General features: G+C 47.7%; 1 protein-coding gene across 4 annotated transcripts in view; it reads right to left on the reverse strand.

The window, feature by feature from the left end:
* LOC144169656 (luciferin 4-monooxygenase-like) overlaps window positions 1-25,055 on the reverse strand; it is a 41,872-nt gene that overhangs the window by 14,970 nt on the left and 1,847 nt on the right. For 2 of the 4 annotated variants that reach the window (XM_077698922.1, XM_077698920.1), the window contains exons 2-3: window positions 15,352-15,503; window positions 10,661-10,862 (exon numbers count right to left, since the gene is read on the reverse strand). In XM_077698922.1, the coding sequence (XP_077555048.1) occupies window positions 10,661-10,862; window positions 15,352-15,503 (354 nt within the window). Of the gene's footprint in view, window positions 1-10,660; window positions 10,863-15,351; window positions 15,504-15,631; window positions 15,780-25,055 lie in introns of those variants that run through there. The other 2 variants (XM_077698921.1, XM_077698923.1) reach the window with 2 other exon arrangements.

Below are 25,055 nucleotides of genomic sequence, written 5' to 3' on the forward strand. Positions count from 1 at the left end.
TTGGATGCATACAACAGGTCAACATACTGCCGCTGATGCCCTAGGGTCCATTTGTCGCACTCGACATAAAGACTTTCAACAGGGCTAGTGCGGAATGCGCCACATGAGAGGCGAAGGCCAAGATGCAGCACTGGGTCGAGCATTTTCAGTGCTGTTTTTGTAGCCGACCCATACACGACACTGCCGTAGTCGAGCCGAGACCCCACCAACGCTGTGTACAGGCGCAGCAGGAGTTGTTTGTCGGCCCCATAAGGTTGATGTGAGAGGACCTTAAGGGGGGACGAGGGTCTTAAAACTAACTTTTTTATTTATGGGTAGAAACTTATGAAAATTTGCACACTGATGTGCTTTTCTCTGTAGATTTCAAATATGCAATTATATTTGAGCTGGTGCTGTTAGTTCAAAAGTTATCATACAAAGTCTAAACCGCAATTAGGTAATTTCTTACGCAGCTTTAATGAACTTTCGCATTGCATTTTGTCGCTTTTAATTACATGAATGGATAGCCAGAGAGTTCCCATACCCGATGACATTCTTCGTTTTTCTCTAAAGTCACGGCATCCTAAAAAAATATGTCAAGTACAAAAAATGGCAGTATTGGATATTTTGGCTCATCAAAATAACTGCAAGTCATCATTTATGCGTAGCCTAAACAGAAAAACTAAGAATGTCATCGGCTGCCTCAGGCTGTACTGAAAAAAATGGTACCAAGATTGACCTTATGAAGCAAAAATAAGTTTCCAAAAAGCTGCGTAAGGCTGAGGGAAGTGACCAAAAACATGAAACTGAGAAAACTGCATTTGAAGTTTGGCCATGTGTTATGAGATGAACCATCAGTAGTGTAGCTTCAAAATTTCCCAGTAACAAAGACATGTTCTTCCCATTTTCAAATCTGTCTTTGGATTCCAAAAATGTCAACTAGAACTGGAGATACAAAAGGCCAAGTAACGGACCCCAACAGGAATTTAGCAAAATTTATCGACTTCGAATCTGTTGGCATTTTGTTAGCGTTGTGAAATCTGGTGGTGTCTTGCTGGCGTCGTGAAAACTGCAACAGTCCTTCGTGAAGTGCCATCATCTATTACAGTGCACTGTGGTACCCAGAATATTGTGTACGGCAAAAGTGTGAGGGTGAAACTTGCTTTAGGTGCCCCCCTTTTTTGTTCTTTGGTGAGGCTATTTCATTCGCGGTTTTTATGCTGGAAGTTTGAGAGGATACAGGGGTGGGACACTGCGCAGTGCGTTTTCCGCAAATGCATCATGTTGTTGGCCCTCAAAAGAGTCTTTTGGGGAAAATAAATGTAGCTGGAAGGCAAACTTTCTTGGCCTCAGGGGATAAACCCATAGACGCCTTTTTCCTTCAAGCCGTGCATGGTGCGGCTATCTCCATCGGACATCACGGTTGTGTACTGCAGCCCATTCTTGGAGAGCGAGCGCTTGAACATTATCAGGGCTGCCTCTACCTCCATGCGTCCTGCACCACAGTCAATGTTTCGCTGACACTCATGGTCTGCCAGCCAATCTTCGTAGCCCTCATCTGAAGCTTTGGGTCTGATGGTGCAACCTAAGCAAAAGTTAGAGAGGACTACATGATCAATCACCAAGCCGGTGTACACTCCAATGATGCAGCCCACTCCAATGTGTGACAACCGTCCCTTTGTCATCCACGTGCCATCAAACATATCATCTATGTTGTTTGGCGGCTGGCCAAGGTGTACAAGTCCTTGATGGCACGCACACTATCAGCTTCAGAGGCTGCTGCAGTGTCCTCGCAAACATGAACCACTTTCCTCAAGTGCGCTTGGAATGTCTTGTGGTGCAGGCCTCTGTGGGACAAGTTCATGCACAAAAATCTGAAAGAGCAGTCACCCCCTTCCCCATGCTTTGAATACTTTTCAAAGCCCTCATATTCACTTCAAAAAGAGTGATATTGCCAGATCCTTCGGTCCTTGGCGAGGAAAAACGTTCCACACGGTGTTCACAAATCGAGCACGTCACCTCGAGCTTCACGGCGAGGCCGTACTGCCGATCTGCCTTCCTCAAATCCGGCGCCGCCAGCCCACACTTGCCGCACTTGACGTGCGCAAAAAGGTCCTTCAGCATTGCAAAATCCACCAGGACAAAATCTGTGCCGGAATCTTCCTCTGAGTGCGCCAAATCCACTTCAAGGAGGTCGAATTTCCGCTGCGTTGCTGACTTGGTCTCCATGCCGCGCTTGACTTCGTCCGCGTGTTCCGTACGCGCGGCGATCTCCTCCGCCGTGTAATACCTCGTGTCGAGCCGGCAAGACGTGCATGGACCAGGTCTGGATTCCGGAGATGGTTGGTCAGGCGATGGGGCAGGCGACGCAATACGAGGCGGCGAACGATTCTCATCCGGCGGAGTCGAGCGGCCCGAAGTCGCACCACGCGACCTTGGGATAGGCGGACGACGCTTTCGCTTCCCGTGCGCATGAAGGGTCGTCTTCTTCAAACGTACGTCTCCTGGCATCATTCACGAAAGTACGCGATGGAAGAATTAGAAGAAACTGTAAAAAAAAACTGCTCTAAGCGAGCGCTGCGCCAGAAGAGCGGACTCCGTCAGACGCGCGTAGCAGACGCCATGATGGCGACCGCCATGACAGCAGTCGCGCCGACCAATGGGAGGGGTCGTATGGCGAACTCAAACCGCGCGCGCCCGCTCTAGCCAATCAGCGGCCGAGAAGGTGCCTTCGGAAAACTGGCAAGGCCGGTCGTTCTACTCAAGCGACGCCATTTTGAGATATCGCAAAATGCGCACAAAGAAACAAGCTTCAAAACAAGACCAAGATGGCGGCGATCGGTCGGCTGCTTCGCCCGCGGGGCGCGCGGGAATTTGAAGCAACTTTTGCCCAATTCTGGGCATTTCGTGGCCCTCGAGGCGTTTCAAAACATGATTTTAGAGTATTTCCCGATGGAATTTCGCGTTGATATTTTGAAGGCAGGTGCTTGAAGGTACAATAATTCCAAAAATTGGATTTTCTCAAAATCGATATTTTGGCCATTTTTGACCATTCTAAGACCCGCGTCCCCCCTTAAGAGTATTCATTGTTTTTAAGCATTTGCATTTGAGCTGTCTGATATGTGGGATGAATGTAAGTTTTTCGTCGAATAAAATACCTAAAAACTTGTGCTCCTTGTTCACAGGAATTGGCACATTCGCAAGAGTGATGTCTGGGTCCGAGTGGACGCCACGCCTCCTGGAGAACAGAACACAAGAGCTCTTCGCGGGATTAAGATTAAAGCCATTCTTGTCAGCCGAGCCGGCAAGTTTCTTGACGCCGAGCTGGACTTGACGTTCGCAGATGGACAGGTTACACGATTTAAAGGATATCTGCACGTCATCTACATACATAGAATAAGAGATTGTAGGTGGCAGTGCCTTTCCAAGAGAGTTCATTTTTACTATGAAGAGGGTGCAGCTCAACACTCCACCTTGCGGCACGCCATTTTCTTGCACGTGAACATTTGACAGTGCACAACCAACTCTGACGCGAAAGGTTCTCTCCGACATATAACTACAAAGGATGTTCAACATGTTGCCCGCAACACCGATTGACTTTAGGTCACTGAGGATACCGTACCGCCAAGCGGTGTCATAGGCTTTTTCTATGTCGAAAAACACCGTAAGACAAAATTGCTTATGCACAAAGGAATCCTTTATATATCTTTCAAGAGCTACGAGTTGATCGTTCGTTGATCGCCCCGCCCTGAAGCCTGCCTGGCAGCTCTCGAGAAGACCGTTGTACTCAAGGAAGTACACGAGCCTGCGATTTATCATCTTCTCGAGAAGCTTGCACAGGCAGCTGGTCAGGGCAATGGGTCGATAGCTAGCAGGAGAGGAAGGGTCCTTCCCTTCTTTCAAGAATGCTACAACTATGGCCTCCCTCCAAGACTTTGGAATGTGCCCCGACAGAAATATCTTGTTGTAAAGGTGAAGGAGTGTAACAAGAGTGTCTGTGTGTAAGTGCTGTATCATTGTATATGTAATGTTGTCTGGGCCTGGAGCTGAGGGTTTACACGTGCTTAGAGCAGCCCTCAGCTCATGTAGTGAAAACAGGGAGTTGTAAGAAGTCTGTGATTTGTTGTTGTCACGTAGGGACTTCTTTTCACAAAACGCTTTATGTTTCAGGAAAGTGTGTGTAGTGTGCAGAGCTTTACACGTGTTGAAAGCGTTGTGCAAGTGTGTTAGCCTGATCTTCTAGTGTGTCTCCAGTCGTGCTGACCAAGGGCAGGCTATGTGTATGTTGTCCTTTAAGTTTACGTATTCGTGTCCATACCTTGCGTGTGTCTGTGTATGAATTTACGGATGTTATGAAGGAGCGCCAACTATCCCGTTTTGCCTCACGGCGCAGGCGCGTTCCCAAGGCCTTTGCTCTTTTAAAAGAAATTAAGCTAGCCGACGTGGGGTACCGGCGAAGGACACCCCACGCCTTGTTCTGGGCCATTCGCGCTCGCCTGCAGTCCTCGTTCCACCAGGGCCTCCTTGGGTTGCGTGGGGCACCGGAGGCCTGGGGAATGGACTTTGCGGCGGCGTCGAGGAAGTGCGCCGTGAGCAGTTGGGTCGCCTCTTCTACGTGTAGGTGTTTTATGGATGTGTAGTGCAGTTTAGATGTTTCTGTGAATGTACTCCAGTTTGCTCTTCCCTCATTGAACCTTTTATGAGAGGGGGAAGTGTTTGTGCCTATGCCTATGCATGTCAATTTGGTGGGGAAGTGGTCACTACTATATAGGTTTGTGTCCACATGCCACGCAAGAAATGGGAAAAGAACTGCAGAGCCAAGAGCCAAGTCAAGATGTGAATAACTGTTTTGTCCTATGTTATAATATGTAGCTTGGTTTTTGTTAAAAAGGCATGCTCCCGATGATGTTAGAAATTTTTCGATTAGGCGACCTCGGGCAGGGAAGAAGAGCCCCAGTATCTCGTACACATCATCTAGATTGTTGATAAGGCCTCTACAGTTCCATTGAATGGGCTCTTAGCCTGTCACACCATCCACCTAAACACCATGCTTGCGGGAAGAGCGGGAAGAGCCCCAGATTGAATTATGTGCATTGAGGTCGCCTAAGACTAAGTACGGTTCAGGTAGTTGATCTATCAGGGCCTCAAAATCAGTGATCGATAGTTGGTAATCCGGAGGGATGTAGAGGGAGCATACCGTTATTAACCTATCAAATAATTGTTCGAATCGCGACAGCTTCAAGCATGGTGTTTAGGTGGATGGTGTGACAGGCTAAGGATTTTCGGGCTACTATGGCCACACCACCTGAAGAATAAGTGCAAGTGTGCCTGTCTTTTCGAAAAATCAAGTAGCTATTCAAGAAGTTAGTATGTTTACTATTTAGGTGTGTTTCCTGAAGACACATGAGACTTGGCTGATGTGAATGAAGTATCTCGTACACATCTAGATTGTTGATAAGGCCTCTACAGTTCCATTGAATGATGTTGTCTGTTCCCATTATTTACATTTAAGAATGACTGGAGTGTGTGTGTGTGCGTTCATGTGTCGTCTTTCGGGGCTGTTACTCTGGGATTAGGCTTTTTGGGCCTGTCTGTAGGCTTGGAAGTCGGTGGCCGCTCCTTGCCACCGGTCAGACTCGCTGAACTGGGTCCCTGTGGAAACCAGACGCCGCTCCGCCCCTCGGCGAGCTGCGTCGGCGTACCTCCCCAGAGGGAAAGAGGCGAACCTCTTCCGCGCCTCTGGGAAGGTGATGTTCTCAGTTACCTTGATGTTGATTATCTTTTTTTCAGTTTGGAATTTTTCGCACTTGCGGGAGTAGGCTGCATGCGAAAAATTTTTTCGCTTTTTCAAGTATCTTAGAAAGCCATTTGTCAATTTCTTCGATGTTTCCAGGATTGACGTCGGTACGGAAGGCTTTCCAATCTGTGATCTTTGCTGTCCCGGACCGAATGGTTCTTTTTCGGTGGCTTATCTCGAGTTGTAGGATGTGATGATCACTTCCTAACGTCTCCTCCAGTCGGGTCCACTCTGCCTGGTGGATGCCGTGGGTAAAGGTGAGGTCGGGATTAGTGTCTCTGGAGACGCTGTTGCCTACTCGGGTTGGTTGCAGCGGATCGTTCCAGAGACTTAAATTGTGAGATTGGGCGGCGTCATGTATGCGGGTCCCTTTCTTAGTTGTTGACGGGTACCCCCACACCGTGTGAGGAGCATTAAAATCACCCGCGATCACGACTTTGTGCCCTTTCGTGATGTTCCTGATTTTCCTTATAAATTGCTCGAAGTTCGCCAGTTGGTCTCGAGGGGGGCTGTAGACGCTTAAAATGAAGAGGCTTTGCTGAGTCTTTCTGCCAGGTAAGATTTCGACAAGTGTATGGTCCACGTTGGTGTCCATGATTTCGTGCAATTGGGCGGTAAGGGTCTTTTTAGTCAGGACTGCGGTGCGCTCTGTTCTGCTGAAGGCGTTATATCCTTGAAGGCGAATGTTAGTGCTGTACGTTTCCTGGAGGGCTATCGCATCTGGTTCATCTTGTTTAGTGAGTTCTAGGAGGTTAGGGATTTTGCGCCTGATAGATCTACAGTTCCGTTGCCAGATTTTGGTTTGAAAGACGTCTGTGGTGCCGTTAGTTTGGACTGTCATCTTCGATAGATTCAATGTCAGAGAGCTCTTCTCGACTTAATGAGCAAGAACGGGAAGCGTCATGGCTATCTTTTCGTGCCTTTTTCCGCGCCGCAACTATAGGGCTGAGGATTGAGTCGAGCGTCGTTTTGGTGATGTAGTTCTTCCTGGCGTATGCGACGAAGTTGTCAAAGATTACCGTGTTGTGGGATGCTTGCTCCGCAAAAGGCGCTATGGCTTTCTGGATTTCTGCCGCGACGACCGGCTGTATGTTTGCCATGATCCTCTGTTCAAGTGCGGCTATTCTGTCTTCAGTTAGCTGAATGACTCGCTCCTCTGTGAGTAGTACTTGTTGTGGAGGGCGTTTAGCAGCTTCTTGCTCTCGACATTGATAAGCTGCTCATTGATAAGCTGCTCCAGCGCTGTCGAGAACACCGGGAAGAGCGTTTTTTTTTTCTTTTTTGAGGCTCGATCATCCAACACCTGCTTGTGGATTCCTTACCTCATCAATACTTCCCTCACACTTCGTTGCCTACATTTTCCCCTCCCCACTTCGCCGAGCGGAGTTTTCTGTTAAAGATCTGGGCGCACAGAGCTCAAGCTTATAAAGAGCTCCGCTGTTGAAATATTGCCCCTTTGAGGCTCCGCGAATATTGGCATCGCACCAAACGCTCGAGTGTAGCGCGCACGCTTCCTCGAAAAGCGGTACTGCCGCCCCAAGTATGGACGATTACCGCCATCTAGCGGCAGCCAGGAAAGGCGTTGCGCACGCCAGACGTTTCAACCGTTTCCGGTGCAAGTTGCGCAGTATTGGCCCCGAGGACATACCGTGGCGCCACCTACTAATGACGTCACTTGTTGGACGCCGGGTCGGGTTGTCGTCTGCTACAACCCATTTCCTGTGCGCATGCGGCCGCGTGTTTTTTTTTTGTGTGTCTGTGGCCACCGTATCCCCTCCCCCCCCCCCCCCCGCTCCTTGTGGATTTGATGCAAATTACCCAAAAAAAGTTGTCTGCAACCCGAATAATCCGGGCGAGCAATCTGCGACTCGCTTTTTCCCGGCGACACCTCCGCGCCCCACAGCTCGTACGCAGCTAGCTCACGCCAAGGACGATGCAACTGATGCCGAGAAAAGTACACTGTAAATTCATTATGAAATACTTGCGGCGTGACATGTACGAGACTGTGTGTGCAAGGAAACACCTTGTAACAGCGACGGAAGCGCGCCGCTCACTTGTGATCTCACCGCGCCTACTGCTCGCCTTGCCTGGTTAATGATTGACTACGCGAGAACGGTGATCGGATTGCTTCGCCTCGCATGCTTAAAAGTACTGCTATGATGCGCAGTTTGGCTTAAGCAGTGCCTATTACCCCTAGAATGTTTTTCATAGTTATTCCCGGATTTGATTAACGATCACGGCCGTAGCCTGTACTCTGCACGGCTGATATGTTTACTTTTCGCGACAACTTGTCCGCAATGTATAAATGGTATACGAACGCGAGTTTTCAACGCCTGCGAGAGGGTTTGGACATGGCTATATTTAGTTTTCATTAGGACTTCGGCGTGGGATTGTATAATTGTAACGTGAACTCTTATGTTTACAGTGAGCCTGCCTTCCTCTAGCGTCAATGAAACTAACGATTGCTCACAGAAGGCGAGGCGAAACACGTCGTTAATGAATTAGGGTAATTGGGAGTTTTAAAATAGGAGAACCGAGCGTTGGGGGCCCCCCAAAGGGATGGGGGAACCCAAACGCAACACGCGCGCGACGAAAGGGTCCTCTCGAACCGCCTGCCGCCGGCTTAGGAGGCATGTGATCGAATGTTGGGAACTTTAGGCTTAACGTCGCGGCGGATATTTCTTCGCCGCTATCGTTACAGTTGCGAATAAGAGTCCCTAATACGACTTTTCACTTCACTGTCACCCTCTTTCTTGTATGCGTAACTTTGTATCCGCGTCCGTTGAAGCGATCGATGATCAAGAACCTCCCACGGCCTCGGCCGATGCTTGCGCGCAGGCATATATCCTTCGGCCGCTCGCCGCACCGCGCGTGAACGGGCTGGCGGTGCCGGGACCGACCTTTGGGGACGGTCGGCGTAGATCGCCGCAGATATTTGAGCATCGCTTTGAAAACCACAGCTGATTACACCACCTAGCACAATTTTTCACCTATCTGACATCCACATTCACCGCTGTCGAATTACTTTTCCACAACTAGCGTGATTTTAAAAAGCGGCGACAAGTTGTTGCTGCCGCCACCTGCGTCGGTTCGAGCTGCTCCGTCGGCCGTGCGGGCAGGTACGGCGGTGTGTGCGCGGAGCGTTTCTGCGAGCAGTAAACGCTTCATGATTTCTTGCTTTACACATTTGTTGCAAACAAGGGAAATCTAGAAACTTAGCTTGGCAATCACCGTAGTCTACATTGTTGATCGGGGAAACGAGCCGCAGCTTACGCTTCGGTCGCACACGTACGCCACCACGCTCAAGTTGTTTGCGGGTTGCGGGGAATGTACCACAGTTGATACGGTTATAAAATCCTCATGACGGCAAACTGCGCTTGACGCACTGAGAATTAACTTCAAACGACGGAAATTAACACGAAAATACTTTTAGAACTCGCGTCCTAAGCTAAGTGTCACGCGCTGCAAGCCAACTGTGCAGCACGGTAGGAACGGTGATCCTACAAGTGACGTCAAAACGATCGCAGCGCCAGCCTCTCCAGTGGTTGGGCCTCGCGGCCAATAGCTAGTGGGGTGGTGTCTGTCTTCGTGTTTTCTCTATTTTCTACGTATTTTTTAAAGCAAAGCGTAAGAGTGGTATGTTCGTGTTTTCAGTGAGCTAATCTATGAATCCAGAGCAACTTCTATTTTGACACCGCGTCCCTCTAAAACTAATAATCGTGTCATTCCCGACGCCAGAAAATCGCAGAGGAAAATTATTGGGGAAAACGGCACTTTCGATACCACTTCCCTTGCCCATGCGATGGGGTCATGACACAGAACTAGGCATACATTTTCCACATTTCATTTTAATAAGGTTCTATTGAAAACGTGCTGCTTTCAATAGAAAAGCAGCAAGCTAGGGTCAGGTGATCTATACAAGGATTGCAATTAGCCGTAACTTGAAAAGGTTCTTTGCGCAACATTTCCACATTGAAGGCAGAAAAAGTGCAAAAGTTTGTTTAGATACGTCTGCGGGCAATTTTGGGCATCCTAGTGGCAGTAGTATTCTCAAGAAGCGGGTGGGTTTGAGGTCCCCTAGCTACCCGCTAACCCATGATTATTACCAAGCGCGTTCAATTTTTTTGTCTTGCTGGCACAGGCAGATGAATTGCAATTTAAGAGCTTTATCTCTCGACATGCGTATGCAAACAGATAGGTGCGGGATTGACTAAAACAGATTTTCGAAGGCGTTCAGCCCATCACGACTGCTTGCAATACAGGCTGCAAGACCGTCGCGTTTCCGTACTTAAGAAAGTATGGCAATTAGGTTATCCTCAATGTTTGAATTCTCGAAGCAAATGCTTCCTGTCGTACCTAAGAGTACTACAGCAGCATCCATGAAGGCCTTCAATCAACTGCGAGTATTGCGAAACGTTCCGCAAATGACAACATGCTTCAACCGTGCCATAGTAAGTAAGGAAAGAGCCTTGACTAGATCTTTCGTGTTCTTTCGAGTTCATCTTTGCGCGCTGCCCCAAGCGCAATCCTGCAATGTACCACCAACGAGCCCGGCACCAAGCGTTGAATAGGTCATGGCACCTCAGACGTCAAGTGAGGGCACAGCTTGCATGTACCCTACTAGGATTGATTGGTTTTAAGGTTTAACGCGCCGACGCTACACAGCCGATGAGGCGCGCAGTAGTGGAGGACTCTGTATTAATTGTGTCCACTTGGGAATCTTTAACAGGAGCCGAAATCTCGCACACGGGCGTTTTCGCTTTTCGCCTCCATCAAAAAAGCAGTCGTCGGAGCCGGGAAGTGAACCCGCGTCCTTGGGCTCAGCAGCACAATTACCCTATCATGACGACAGCATGATCCGCAAAAACAGGATTGAAAACTTACTCTCGACGAAGGACGCCCTGGCCATGACGAGGGTACCGCCGGCGAAAACAACGCCCATGGCGGCCACCGTATTCTCGAGCGCATTTCCGGTTTGGCAGCAGACACGCATTCCCTTCTCGATGCCCTCGCGGCGAAATCCCGCGGCGCAGCGCTCGATGCGCCGTAAGAGCTCGGAGCCCGTCAAGTGCGCTTCCACGTCAACCTGCAAAGAGACGGCGAGTGATGAAATGGACGCAAGTATCCTTCATGTAAGAAGCCATTGAATTATGCTGCTTATCGTTGCAGGTCACGCAATGGATCGCGCTTTTATGTTTAGAAACGTACTCCGGGGTTTAAGTTAAAACACTAGCGACACTGTTGTCATGTTGACCACTTTGAGACAGACCCGTTAGTAATGCCACGAGATGTGTAACACTGTAAATACCTTGAAAGCGCCTCATCGTTTAAGATCTGCGCGCCAACGAGCAATAGTGTACGTTGGCGCGTGTAATTAAAACCCCAGTAGAGGGATTAAATGCTACGGTGGCAATGATGCAAACGCCTCCCGTTAGCAATACTGCACCGCGTCGGGATGGCCCATATTGGACACACAATTACGTCGGAAATGTGCAAAAAAGTACCCTGCCCCATATGTTGTAATACGGAAACAATTGCCTACTCCCACTGACACCTCTGTTATCTTTCTGGTTGGGGCCGTAGCCAGTCTACATAATCTAAATTTCGTAGTGCTTCAGTGTCCCGTATCTGGTACTCCGTACTTTGGTCTATGTCGCCTTTGCGATACTGATGGAAAAAAAAAATTCCTGTCGACGCAAAGCCACATTGCGCATAAATGTCGCACTACGGACTGTGCTTAAGTGCCTTGAACACGAATGCCTGGTGATACGTTCCAGACACTAACTGCCACACTGTATTTGCGTGTCTTTCTTGGCTGTCGTTTTCTCGTCTTTTGGCGCTAGTTACTTCATCATGCTTCACTACTGCAACATGCCGTTGGCGTTTCATTTTTCCTGTTTGTTTCTGCGCGGTTTGCCGTGAACTACTCCAACAGGCATAATAGCACATACCACAGCTTTCCTAGAACCAATTAGACGCGGCTGGTGTGCACGTGTGTTACTCACGGGCCGCAACGTTCACGTGTCGCACGGCGGGCACTATTTTATAACTTTTACGTTTCCGATTCATGGTTGGTGATCCGGGCTCATTAGCCCCTCAAAGTTCCCGATTACTGGCCAATCCCTCAAGCGGTTATGTTTCACGAAGACAGAAACAACAACTCGTTCCACTGCTGCCAACGTGTGCAGATGGCGTAGTGAATTTGGCGGAAGATTCGTGCGCATGACACACTTTAAAACGCTATCTTGACACTGGTCTACTGGGAAATCAGAGAGCATATGAGGCTGCGCGCAGGAACCTAGAAATTGAAAACAAAATGTAGACTTTCTTCACAAAACAGGATGCGTCAACTATGACCACGGCGCCAACTATCCGCTCTTTCCAGCCCCTACAGGTGGCGCTGCGTAAAACTGCAATGGCGGACGTAGCGGCCTGAAAGCCCATAGTTCGACTTGAAACAACTACTGTCTTCTAAAATAAGCACATGCACACGTTGCTGAATGCGAGACAACATTCGATTCGTTTCAGGGTGTCTGCTGCGACGTAAAAGGCGGTGCCTGCGAGGCAATCCGCTGTGCATGGCTCAGGCCGCACGGAAACGGTTTGAAAACAATCCCGCCTCATTGAACAAACAACTTGCCACAGAATGTGCAACGCTAAGTTTTGGGACATTATTGCAGTGTACGTTGGCGCAGTGTGCGTTTTACTTTTGGCGTGTTCATTGCCCTTCGTACATACCAAGCAGAAGCCCACGCGCACCATGCACGTGCGATATGCACGTATTGCAGTGTTTTACTTGGGTGTATAGTAAAACATAGTTATTGACTATGGCCAGTACAACCGCGAAGACGAGGTTCCCATTACGTCGTATCAAGTGGTATACAAACGAACGTGTTAGCGCATTATATAAAAAAAATTATAAGCCTACATATTTATACCCCTGCATGTAGCATACACTGGCGTGTGATATTGAAGCGTACATAAAAATACAGGCAGTACTTTAAAAGTATGCTCTTGGCTTGTGATAAATAATTTAAGAGAAATCAAACTACGTTGTGTTGATCGGACTGTAAGTAAGGTTTTAATTAAGCGCATCGATGATTATTAATTTATTACCAAAACAAACTGGGGGCTACCAAATGCTTTAAGAGCTCGAATTTGAACAACCAGACCCAGTTACAATATTGTCATTGCTAAAACATCTTGCTTCGACATAATTATTTATGCATTCAGTCATTAACCAATACGCGCATCCCCACAATTGCTTCTCGCCTTCGCGGGCAAAAATTTTTCATTCGTTTCTTTATTGAAAATAAAAGTGAGCGGATTGGACAGCCTCTGCTGCTTATATGTTTGAAAGCTGTGTAATTGAGAAGATTTAACAACAGATAAGCGAAGATCGGTTGACATATTATGCGGCAGTGAATAAATAGTATCCGGAAAAGACGATCAAGGGGTTATACAAAAAGCTTACAAAATCGGTGCCCTCACAGCAAAGCCCTATTAAATGTGGCAGCCGTAATTCAGTAAGGAATCATTCAGGCACCACGTAGGCACGGGTGGGTCTCAAGGACTTCCGTTTTTCTTTGCAGCAGACACCGATGAGGCCCAAAAATTATTTACTTTCAGCTTCTATAGCTTCAAGAAAGTTGAGGGAATATGAACACTCGTTCAGCATATATTTTCCGATTATTTTGCGGCATTGTCGATTACTGTACTTGCGATTACTATTTTCCTTTCGCTTCTGCAAGGCCGCACGGACGCCGCCGGCCGCCTCCGACATAGCGACCGGTGACCGGTCAGCCAATCACCGTCTCCCGGGTTCGGACTAATTCCGCGCGGCGTCACTAGCGTCGCTGGAAAGAGCGAATAGCAGAAAGGAACCGCTAGTGGACCCTTCCGGAGCATCATCACGATTTTCTATTCTACTCTCCATTGATCCATACAACACTGAGGCAGCCAGAACGACTAACGTGCCGACCGCAAACGTTTCATAGACTGCGACTCAATGCCGTTCATTAGGGCCTACTTACATTGCAATCGGCCAGAGTCCAAGCCCATCCTGCTACAACTGCGGCTCCCCGGAAACCATCTAACCTGTCCCCATAGAGCGTTTTGCCTACGAAGACACAAATAGCCGCTTACAGCAGAAGATGGAATGTCTACACCCTAGGCCAGTTCCGCTAAGCCTGATACTTGGACCATGACATCGTCCCTCCTGCCAATGGAAAGTCCTGGGCGCATTATTTGGTTACCTTGGAGATATTGGCGTCGCTGAGACATTACAGTACCCCTTAATGCAGGTGGTCCACGCTTTATCCAATGCCTTTACATATTACTGTCTTTTTTCTCCTTTCTTCTACTGTTTTTTTACTAGAAAAGGTAACGGAAAACGTATTCGCTGTTGAATAACGTTAAGTAGAATTGGATGATTGGCCAACTTAAAAACCAGACGCAATTTTCTGGGCAAACAAGTGCGTTAGCGCAGCACCCTCGGGCACTAGTAGAAGAATATTATCATTGCGCATAGGTCCCCGTTGGGACCCCCTGACAAATAATAACACTAAGACATGAAGGTAGGAAAGCAGTACGCAACTTTTACGACCATCACGAAGGTTGAAGTCCTCGATTGCAGCCGATTTGCTTATTCGCTGCTGAAACGACCTTTACTGCTTCATTGCTGCTATCAGTGCGAGCTCCTTTCATTTTTGCTTGGAAGTGATCATTGAACATCGCCTGGGAAAAACGTAGTCTATGACGTTTCTTTCTCGTTCCGAGCAAGTGTGGCCACTATTACGGCAAACGCTGTTTTTTTTTTTTTTTTTTTTCCCAACTTTGGCCAACCTCCCTAAGCGGGTATGCTTGGCTTGACAAACGTGCCCCGTTGACGCTGGGCGGGCGTCGCGAGGCACGCACACATGAGCGCTTGGCATTTTCCTGTTATTTTTAACGGCGGCCGCGAAAAATTACGACTTTCTAAACAGCTTCGCTGTTAAAAGTCGTAATATCTTTTTGTAGTACTTGTTGCAAGTTTTACATGGAGTAAAGAAAACCGATAGCGTGGTGGTAAAGAACTCTGCTCATGCTGTGGAGAATGGGGCTGAAATTCTTTGCGAACTCAGATGTTTTAGGGGCGAAGCTACATAGGGGCTCGGGCGGTCGGCGTCTCACGTCGTCGTCATCTCGTGTAGTAACGTACGTTACTAAAACACCGGGGCACTCATTTTGGAATGCCTCGTGCTAGAATGTAAGGCGTACTAAAACAACACCGGGACACTCGACTTCCAACGCCTCGGGCTAGATCGCTTCGTGCTTCAAAGACGAGACACCCAGCAAAGCTGTATACCTCTACCCCACAAGGGTTTTCTCTCCGTAGATAAGAACGCCAAGACGCCTAGAATACACTTATACACTGTATGCTTCCCCACCCCCAGGTTTCATGTTAGTGGAGATGGGCCGGGATTTTATTTAGTCTTCACAGCGGTGGCCTTTCTTTGCGCCGAAAACAACTACAACCCAAATTATCGCGGAATGGGGCACTTGGGGCTTTTGTCTTGACAACTGTCGGTACTCACTGCGACAACCTTGTCACCATGCTGCTTCAGGCGGCTTCGAATGATCTCCGGAGCTGAAACATCGTCGAAGTCGCAGTCGGTGAAAGGCGACTGCACAACGCCGTCCACGATGCGAGCCGTCATGGTGGGGCCACCCACACTCGTTGACGAATCTGACAGATCATATGCAAAAACATTTTCGTCTTTGGTATGACTAGTTTTACGATATTTAGTAACAAAAAACTGCTGCAAATAATGAGCGTCTTTTGTGGATTAAGAAAAGGTCGACACTAAAGTTTACTTTTGCCCTTCTTCCTCAAGGTAGATCCGCTGGTGCCGCCGTCAGCAAATGAGGTTCATACAAGAGGCCCGCAGGTGCAGTAGTACAGGTCCACGCAGAAGTAAACGGAGCACGGGAGCGGTGGCCGAACTGCATCGCTGCGTCGCGAGTGGGCGCCGACGGGAACCAAGGAGCGCTGGTCTAAGTGTGTTCGCACTGCCCCCGCCGCCCTATCTGATATGTTTAATCGCCGCTCTGCTGGCGTGTCATGCTGGGCGTGACGCTTTTCAAAAGGCAGCGCTAGGCCATAAAGGGGCGCTGGTTGCGCTGCCGCTCGCACGCATCAGCGGCGACGGAATCCGCCGCTATTCAGCTGGACAAAGCTGCGCGCGCCCGGAAACGTGCCTTGTTGCGCGCTGTAAAGGGCGGCGTAAAATTGTAGGCCGCTGCGGTTTTCCATAGCACGTCTTTGCGATATAATTTATTGTAAGCCGACAAAAAAATTGCCTTGGACAATATAGAAAGCACATTCCCAGAAATGTTTGTTATTCGGAAAAAAAAAAATCTAGCTTTCAAATTTTCTTTTAAATTTTGGGTTCCTCCCAAATTACTGCTGCCACTTAGTTCAGGTCTCTTCTGAAGAAAGGAAAATACAAATTGCTCATGCGATGGAAATATTCTGTGTTAGAGAACACTGTATAAATAGACACAATTGTTGTCTTCTATTACAGCGGGCCTCATAGGGCGGATATTTTGTTGTCGCATTAAAACAGACGTTGCTGTTTTTAACGAGCATGTTCTATTAGTTACGAAAATGTTGCAGCTTTGAATTAACCCTTTGGCGCGGTTATGTTGATTGATTGATTGATTGATTGATTGATTGATTGATTGATTGATTGATTGATTGATTGATTGATTGATTGATTGATTGATTGATTGATTGATTGATTGATTGATTGATTGATTGATTGATTGATTGATTGATTGATTGATTGATTGATTGATTGATTGATTGATTGATTGATTGATTGATTGATTGATTGTGGGTTTAACACACCGACGCTACACAGGCGATTAGGTGTGCCGTAGTGGAGGGCTCCGGATTCATTTTGACCACCTGGGGATCTTTAACCGGTACAGAAATCTCGAGCACACAGGCGTTTTCGCATTTCCCCTTCATCAGAAAAGCGGCTGCCGCGGCCGGAAATCGAACATGCGTAAGCTGTTATGTCTATGGTAAGGTGAAGAAAATAGTAATTAGCTGATGCTTCGGCACGCGCCGTTAAAAGAATTCAATGGCCTTCCGCTCAGTGAAGAAGGGTGAACAGCGGAGCTGCGGTGCTTCGCGGCTAATTGTCGTATAATCTATTTCCCGAAAGTTTCAGTAAAACTACTGTTACGGGGCTGAAAAATATTGATCAAAAATGTTCAGAACAAAAATATATAAAGAACTCCCAAAAATATAATAAAAAGGAAATGAAAGCCCTAAAAATTAGTTACGAGAACGCCATGGAAACCTTCATCATGTAGCCTTAATTAAATATCCAAACTAATGTTATGCAGAACCGTCGAGACTTGTGACGTTGTCTACTTCTGTTCAGGCCCCTCAGAAATATGGGTCTAATTGCAATAACTTTAGCGCTGCTACTGAGCAAGGAAAGGTGTTTTTCACAGCAAAGCTGCTGTAGTGCTGGGCTTTACGACTGTAGGTTGTGGTATCGTGTCACGCTGCTTCCGGAGCACGTTTTTCCGCGCGAAAAAAAAAACGGATTCCTGTGTGGAAAAACTTCTTAAAAACAGAAAAGCGGTCCTACAGCCTTCATATATAATAGAAGACGACTGATAGTTCCCATAAAAGAAAATGTCTTCTAACAATGCATTTGTGCTTTGAGGGGAACCGACTTTCAAAGGATATGTGTAAGTTTGGTTTTTTGTAAGAAGGCTTTTTCACATTATTTTTTGCGCCGTGGAGCATGGCCAGAGAGAAATAACTTTATTTTCCAAGCAAATTGGCTTAGAAACGCAGAGTGGCCGCCGGCAGAAGGCTGGCGGCGATACTGGCAGCTCGGTCAACCATTTGTAGCTGCACCCCTGGTTGCGAGCTGCCCAGCGTGTCCTCCCACGGCTCGATGCTGCAGCTTGTGGGCATGGGTTGAGGGGACTGACCACATGGTGTGAGTGATTGTCAAGGGAGTAACAGAGGGGACAGTTATTGGAAGGGAACTGAGAGGGGTGGATTTGTGGAGGAGGAAACGACTGACGCGGGAGTTGGTCTGGAGGGGTCCCCTTAGGTGCTCCTGAGCGTTGCTAAGGCATGTGTGGTCAAGCGGGATAGCGGCGGCGGTCGAGACGGTGATGCACCGTGACTTCATGGAACGAGAGCAGTCTACCGCGGGCCGACCGATCACAGTGGTAGGACGCCTCGGGGGAGTATAATTACTGAAAACGGCTCCAGATTTGGTGTTATTGAGTTAACAATGAAGTTGTAAACGATACAGAGTTACTGTCTGCTGTCAAATGGCCATCTACGCAGCGAGTGCGTTTACAGAAAACGACGGTAACTTGTTTTACGGGAACTATGGGTAAATAAATTATATTACAATTATCCGCTAAGACGACTATAATTACGCACCGCAGCTCCGCTGGCCATCCTTTTTCACAAAGTGGAAGGGCACAGAATTTTGCTAAAGGCGCGTATCGAAGTATCAGCCAATTTTTTCTAATTACCATCAACATAACGGCCCCCTAGGGTTTAAAAGGTGTAACATTTTCTTAACGAATACAAGCTGCTCGTTAAAAATAACGTCGTGTCCGTACCGTGAGAAAGAAAGATGTACCAAATTTACCAAAAAATGCTTTTCTCTCAATATGTAGAGCACTTTGTTCTGAATAAAATGGCAATATTATTTCGATGAAATAATATTCCTTTATTTCTCCGTGTAAAAAAGATTGCCCAGATGGCTTCACACGGCGCCAATATTTCGATGGCTTCACCACATGACTTCACCGCATGGCCGCACTGTCTTGCAAGAAAACGCCGTCAGGCCTCCAAAATGACCGATGTCGACCATACTCGTTATCGGTCATTTTGGTACAAAATCTTATGACGACTATACTTGTCAACGGGAGCAAAATAGTTAGTGCGACAACAAAATATGCGCCCTATGAGGCCCGCTGTAATAGAAGACAACGATTGTGTCTATTCTTTATACAGTGTTCTTTAACACAGGAAATTTCCATCGCATGGGCAATTTGTATTTTCCTTTCTTCAGAAGAGACCTGAACTGAGTGGAAGCAGGAATTTGGGAGAAACCCAACATTTAAAAGAATTGGAAAGCGAGATTTTTTTTTCCGAATAACAAACATTTTTGTGAATGTGCTTTCTATATTGTCCAAGGCAAATTATATCGCAAAGATGTGCTATGGAAAACCGCAGCGGCCTACAATTTTACGCCGCCCTTTACAGCGCGCAACAAGGCACGTTTCCGAGCGCGCGCAGCTTTGTCCAGCTGAATAGCGGCGGATTCCGTCGCCGCTGATGCCTGCGAGCGGCAATGCAACCAGCGCCCCTCTATACAGTATATTATCTCTATGCCTGTATAGGCCTCCTGCGCTGGAGTTTTGGCGACATGCAGCGCCCCTAGCGGCCGACGCCTCTGGGTAGTACAAAAGCAGACGACCCTCGCCGCCCTCCATGTGTTTTCAATCAAAACCAGAGTGAAAGTTGGTTGTAGCGCTTTGTGGCGTGTTTAAATGACTGCATACTGTATGAAATAGCCCTTAAAGTAGTTGCAGAGGCTAAACAAAATAATATCCGCTATAAGAACCGATTCGTCGGCTTTCTTTTGAGCGAGTTGTCGCGGTGGTCGCGGCGTGGGACAGTATCGCCAGGACGGGTGGTTTAACTGTGACGACAGTTACAGTTTTTTCTTCTTGCATGCGGTCGACAAAGGAAAGTTCACGAGTAGCATAAACACGGAACGCTGCTCATCCTATATCCTGAGGTAACTGCAAAAGGTTGCTTCAGCGGGAGCATGCAAGCGAACGCAAGAATTGTGCAGCCGACTCAGCTGACACTGCTGGCCTGGCACCGCCTTTGAAACGAGTGGAAATTTTGTTACGTATTTTCCCAAACTAAATGATTCTTGCGTAACGTTTTACGCCGCACGATTTACGAACGGCAGGGTACATATACTAGCCAGTAGGTGGGGCAATAGCTCCAAATAAACAAATTAAGCGCTATTAAAGGACGCAAAACATGCACCAAATCACACGCCCGCTGCCTGCAGAGATGTGTACTTCTATAACATCACATAACACAGTCGCATACACGGCGCGGGGCCCCGAATATTTACATACGATCATCACTGACTTTGTTTTCTAGTGCAGGGCAACGTTGGTGCAGGGGTCGTCGAATCTGAACGCCGACACGGCAGTTTTGACTTCAAATGGAATTAGACAGCGAGACAAGAACACAGAATTGGCGTCCTCCAGTTGAATTGCCCCCCCTCCCCCTCTTCACACTTCGCCAGATTATTGTCAAATATTATTAGAAATTCGCTGAATTTTTTTTTCTCTTTGCATTCAAAGCCCCCCTCCTCCTCCCACTCGATTTGCCATCCAGCCCTCCGCCGTGTCGGCTGCATGCAACTCGGCCGTTGCTGACCCTCATTCTAGGCTTCTAAGTGCGACCTGGGAATTGGGAATGTAAAGTGTAATGTAAAGTAAAGTAAAGTAAAGTAAAGTAATGTAAAGTGAATGTAAAGTAAAGTGAGAGCAAACAAGGAAAGCGAGCGAGTTCGCCCGACCACTTTGTTTTACGGTCACTAATTTCGGAATCGCAAGACAGATTTCACGCTTCTGACGGTCGCGGCATTTTGTCGCTGAGACACGCAACAAAACGGCAAGCTAACGCTGCACCATGTATTCGTAACGGCGACGCAAACGAGCCCTGTTTAATGAAAGTGCACGCATAGTGTGCAGGTACGCAAAAGAGCGGCGCACCGCAGCAGGCGAGCCTGCGGCCCGCCGGACTCGCTGGCTTTTTAAAGCGCGATCATCGCCGATTGCATCCCTCTTATTTTTTGACCGCAGGTGTTGTTGAAAAGTCCTTGTCACCTAGAGTATTAGTTTAAACTAGAAGTTTCACTTCAAATGGTCAGTGAACCAGCGAGTGGGAGAGCGCCGTCACCGTCCCGGCACTTTCGTCGGCGCTGTAAACGTATTTAGCGCTGCAAAGCTTTTCCCCCTAGTGCCCAGTTGATCGCCGGAAGAGACCGGACTCGTCGGGGATGGGCTGGTTACCATGTCGCAAAACAATCGAGAACATCGAGATCGTTTTGCTTCTGTCAACACGGGATCCTATGGGACCCGCGCAGCTTTGTACTACCCGGAAGTACTGCCCGGAAGCCGCTTGCGCAGCGCCCCCTGGGCAGCGCAGGAGGCCTATAGCCCAGCGCTGCCTTTTGAAAAGCGTCACGCCCAGCATTACACGCCAGCAGAGCGGCGATTAAACATATCAGATGGGGCGGCGGGGGCAGTGCGAAGACACTCTTAGACCGTCGCTGCCGTCGCTCCTTGGTTCCCGTCGGCGCCCACACGCGGCGCAGCGATGCAGTTCGGCCACCGCTCCCGTGCTGCGTTTACTTCTGCGCGGACCTGTACTATCGCGTTCACTATGACTTACACTGGTCAATAGTATTCAGACGATTATATCGTTAAAACAATGGCTGTGGGCATATACGTTAGTATAAGTCTTGATTCATTAGGACGTTGTGTTCCTAATGCGCAGTTGGTCTTTCACTCCGGGTAGCAGAGAAAGGTTCTACAAAGCGGTAAATACTAATGGGCGGTGTGGGTCATAGTGAGCGCGGTAGTACGTGCATTGAAACGTTTTACCTGCATTGGTTGCTCACCGGTGCTGCTTCTCTAGCACGCGAGTTCGATTCCTCGCCACGGCATCCGCAGTTAGATGCCATATGTAAAACACGTGTACATAGACATAGGTACATAGCTTCAGGTTGTCTGAATTAATCACTTCTCCGCTACGACATTCATTGTAATGGTATCTTTGGTATATTACACCCAAAATTTAAAATCTTGATGCAGTAAATAAACTGCCATTAAAATTACGGTACATTTACTATCAGACCTAGCAAAACACGTTTTTGAAACAATGCACAGAAGTAATACCAATAAGACGTCAATAACCCCCTGAAAATAAAACCAAAATGCTCCTTTTAGTGCTCTTTTCTACACTACACGTCGGAAATAATCATGGTCAGGCCCATAAATTCAAGCCCGAGCACGGCCCAGCCCGCGGGCCAGACCGGGTCCGGGCTTTCGGGTCAGCCCGGGCTGGTGGAGTGCTCTGTCGCTAACAGCTTTGCTTCATCTGAATGGAGCAGGGTGGGAGCATGAGTTATAGTTAAAGGCGCCATGAAGACAAATTACAAGTTTGCTTTATTCGAAAGATTTCGCGTTTTATAGTGGCCCCAGTGCTTGTCCGGATGCAAACGATGCTTTATTCACTGAGAAATTAATCAATTTAAGTTAATTTAGCGGGAAAATCAAAAGTTTGTGTTTTCGTGGTCTGCAATGGCATCACAGGAACCGACCGCTCTGCAGCCGATAGCGCAGGGCCGGGCTAAAGCGGCGGCGTTCGCGTGTTTGCTTACGTTACTGAACCTAGATGGCGCCACCATACCGTGGCAAGCCGTTTTCTGCCTTTGGTTTGTTTTTGACCGTATTTTTTATCCTGGCTTGTTATTGTTCTGGGAGAAAATATTCGTTTCGTGAAACAGTGCGCGCTCGACAAATATGTAAAACACAGTTGTCTGCGTCAATCAGGCAGTGCCGTCTAAGACAACCCCAATGCCCCTCAGTGCTGTGCTGCTATACCAAGCTTAGGGCGAACAGTACCAATATCAGTACGCATCAGTACTTCTATATTTGCATGTGCTTTCGTAACTTCGACTGTTTGTCCCACCATTATTATTGCGCTAAAAAGAATATGCCCTAAATGTAAGCACAAATAGCTCGTTCTGCAAGCTTACAAGCCCTGACTAATTGGCATTTGCTTTTGCCCGCCTTTGCCAATCGCAGAGCAGGCTGGTATGGCATCATCGTTTTGTTGCAGGAAATGAGCGAGTGCGTCGCATGGCTATTACCTGTTTTCCTAATTATACAGCTCATTTGAGAAAAGTTTACGTTAAAAGTGGTGTCAGTACGATTCTAACGAGGCAATCTTTTGAATGAACCAAAGTTGTGTTTTGTCTTCATGGCTCCTTAAAAAATAGTCGGGCGCACAGTTCCTTGCTCATTCTCATGCCTGGGCTTGTATCCCAGGGTTCAAACAAATCAAAATACTGAGCAGAAGCAAGAACACTGCTGCAAAGGAATTAGTGCCATATGACAAAATTAAACCCAGTTCCAGTGTTAAATGTGAAACAGCGAGTTGCGAGTCTCTTATGTGGGCTCGAACGTCAACAGGCGCTCGCGCGAGAACGGCTAGATCCCCCCCCCCCCCCCCCCCTCGCCCCATTGCAAATCCTACGCTAAGGAATCGTAAGCCAAACGAAAGCGGCGGGAAGCTTCCTCCTTTCTTCACATAGCGGGAAGGAAAGGAACCCGTTACTGCCAAGCCACTGCGCCCTCTACCGGTGGACCAGGGAACCGGTTTCTGCGAGGCCACCGGCGATTCTGGGAACCTGATCCTGCCTTTGCGTGGCACACGACATTCAGCAGATGGGCAAAAGGCTCGGCGTGCAATAGGTCCGCTGTTAGAATGTAATCTAGTGTGTAACCGACACCGAAATTTCACTACACACTAGCCGAGGCTTCCCCTAAGAAGGGCTCTAAAAATAATTTGTGTTAACACTGCGTATTTGCTACACCTTACTTTTTTTTGCTTATTTTTACAGGATAGCCTGAAAAATAAGCGCGTATATAATGTGAAAGAAAGATGAAGATTGGTGCCTGTCCTGTGACCCCTGTCTGCTTCGCGTTTGTTTTTCGTGTTCTTCAGTGCGCGATAAATAATTAGATCTATTTTAATTGTTGTCTATTTCGCAATCGCTACGTTCTTTCTCGACGGGAACATATGCCCCCTCTCAAAAGTATTTCGATTACAAGGGCAAACTGCACATTACCAGCGTACAGCACCACAACATGGGGGTAAAGACAGGGCTGTTCTCAAACTCGGGTAGTCACAACGACTCACAAGGTTGTCAACTCACCACAATAGGTTGTGCCGTGTGAAATAAAATGTGCTGGTGGTGACGGTGAAAGGCTTTTTTGTGTGGTCAGGTACCACGCCATGCATTATCACGTTGGGTCAAACAATATTATTTTGAGCTATAACAGGATAGATGTTGTTACAGCGTACGACCTGCGTAACAGCACGCCCGTGATTTGGGTTCATGCTTAGTAGGAGGAGCCTGTTTTAAGACAGAGCGTGGACATCAAAAGGGGAACATAAACGCATAGTCTGTTTTAAAATCATATCCTGAGGCCGGAGTCCCATTGTAACTGCATCAATAGTCTTCAATGCCTCCACCAATACGAGGAAGCAGAGGCCCACCGTTTCTCTTACTCTGCAGCTTTCTTTATAAACCCAGAACGGTGCTAAAGAAACGGCTACTTGTGCGCCCCGAATAACCTCTGTATGCCCATGGAACGAGTTGTACCAGGCGTATGCGGACACAGATTTTGGGTGAACTACGCTAGGAACTTGCTCACACATTACAATTAGCCCAGAAAAATCCCACCCTCTTAACCCAGCACCCCTTCAATATATCTGCAATGTCCAATTAAATATTTTTTCAACACTACAAGTTCATACAGCATAACAGCGTTTTAATAAAAAATATCTAAAATTAACACGTTTAGCGCCGACAAAATGAAGTTTTAATCAATGACAAGACATCTTTTTTCGTAGTTTTACTATGCAACGTTGTAGTACGTTATTCCAAATTCTGGCAGTTTTTTGGCAGCAGCAAGAAAATGAAGCGTTTGTCCGAATGCCAGCACGCTATCAGTGATTCCGTCTGACACCCTCAAGGGAACTCGCCCCTTTTTGTAAAGCTGTCGGGCTGTAGCAAAAAAAAAAAAAAGAAATTGGTCGCCATCCTGCCCTGCGAAAGTGGATGACCAGCGAAGCTGTTGTAAACCACCGCAACTGGTGATTGAGGAGGGTATGAAAGGTTTCTCGTCGTCTCGGCGGACTTTTCGCTTGCGCTCGCCCAGGGTCACTACATGGGGGTACACAATATCGGCCCTCATTTCCCAAGCGTGCACCACCGATTTCTTTTTGGGCTCAGTAAAAGTTTATTCCTCCTCCTGCTCCTCCTATTGTTCCGTGCCACCGCCATGACCATTGTTCAGTTCGAATTGCGTGAGATTTGTTTACACTGCAATTGTTCATGGTCACCGCAATTTTGTTGTT

This window comes from Haemaphysalis longicornis, unplaced genomic scaffold (genome assembly GCF_048455015.1).
Source record: "Haemaphysalis longicornis isolate Haplotype H1 unplaced genomic scaffold, Haemaphysalis longicornis Haplotype H1 scaffold_2, whole genome shotgun sequence".
Taxonomy (NCBI): domain Eukaryota; kingdom Metazoa; phylum Arthropoda; class Arachnida; order Ixodida; family Ixodidae; genus Haemaphysalis; species Haemaphysalis longicornis.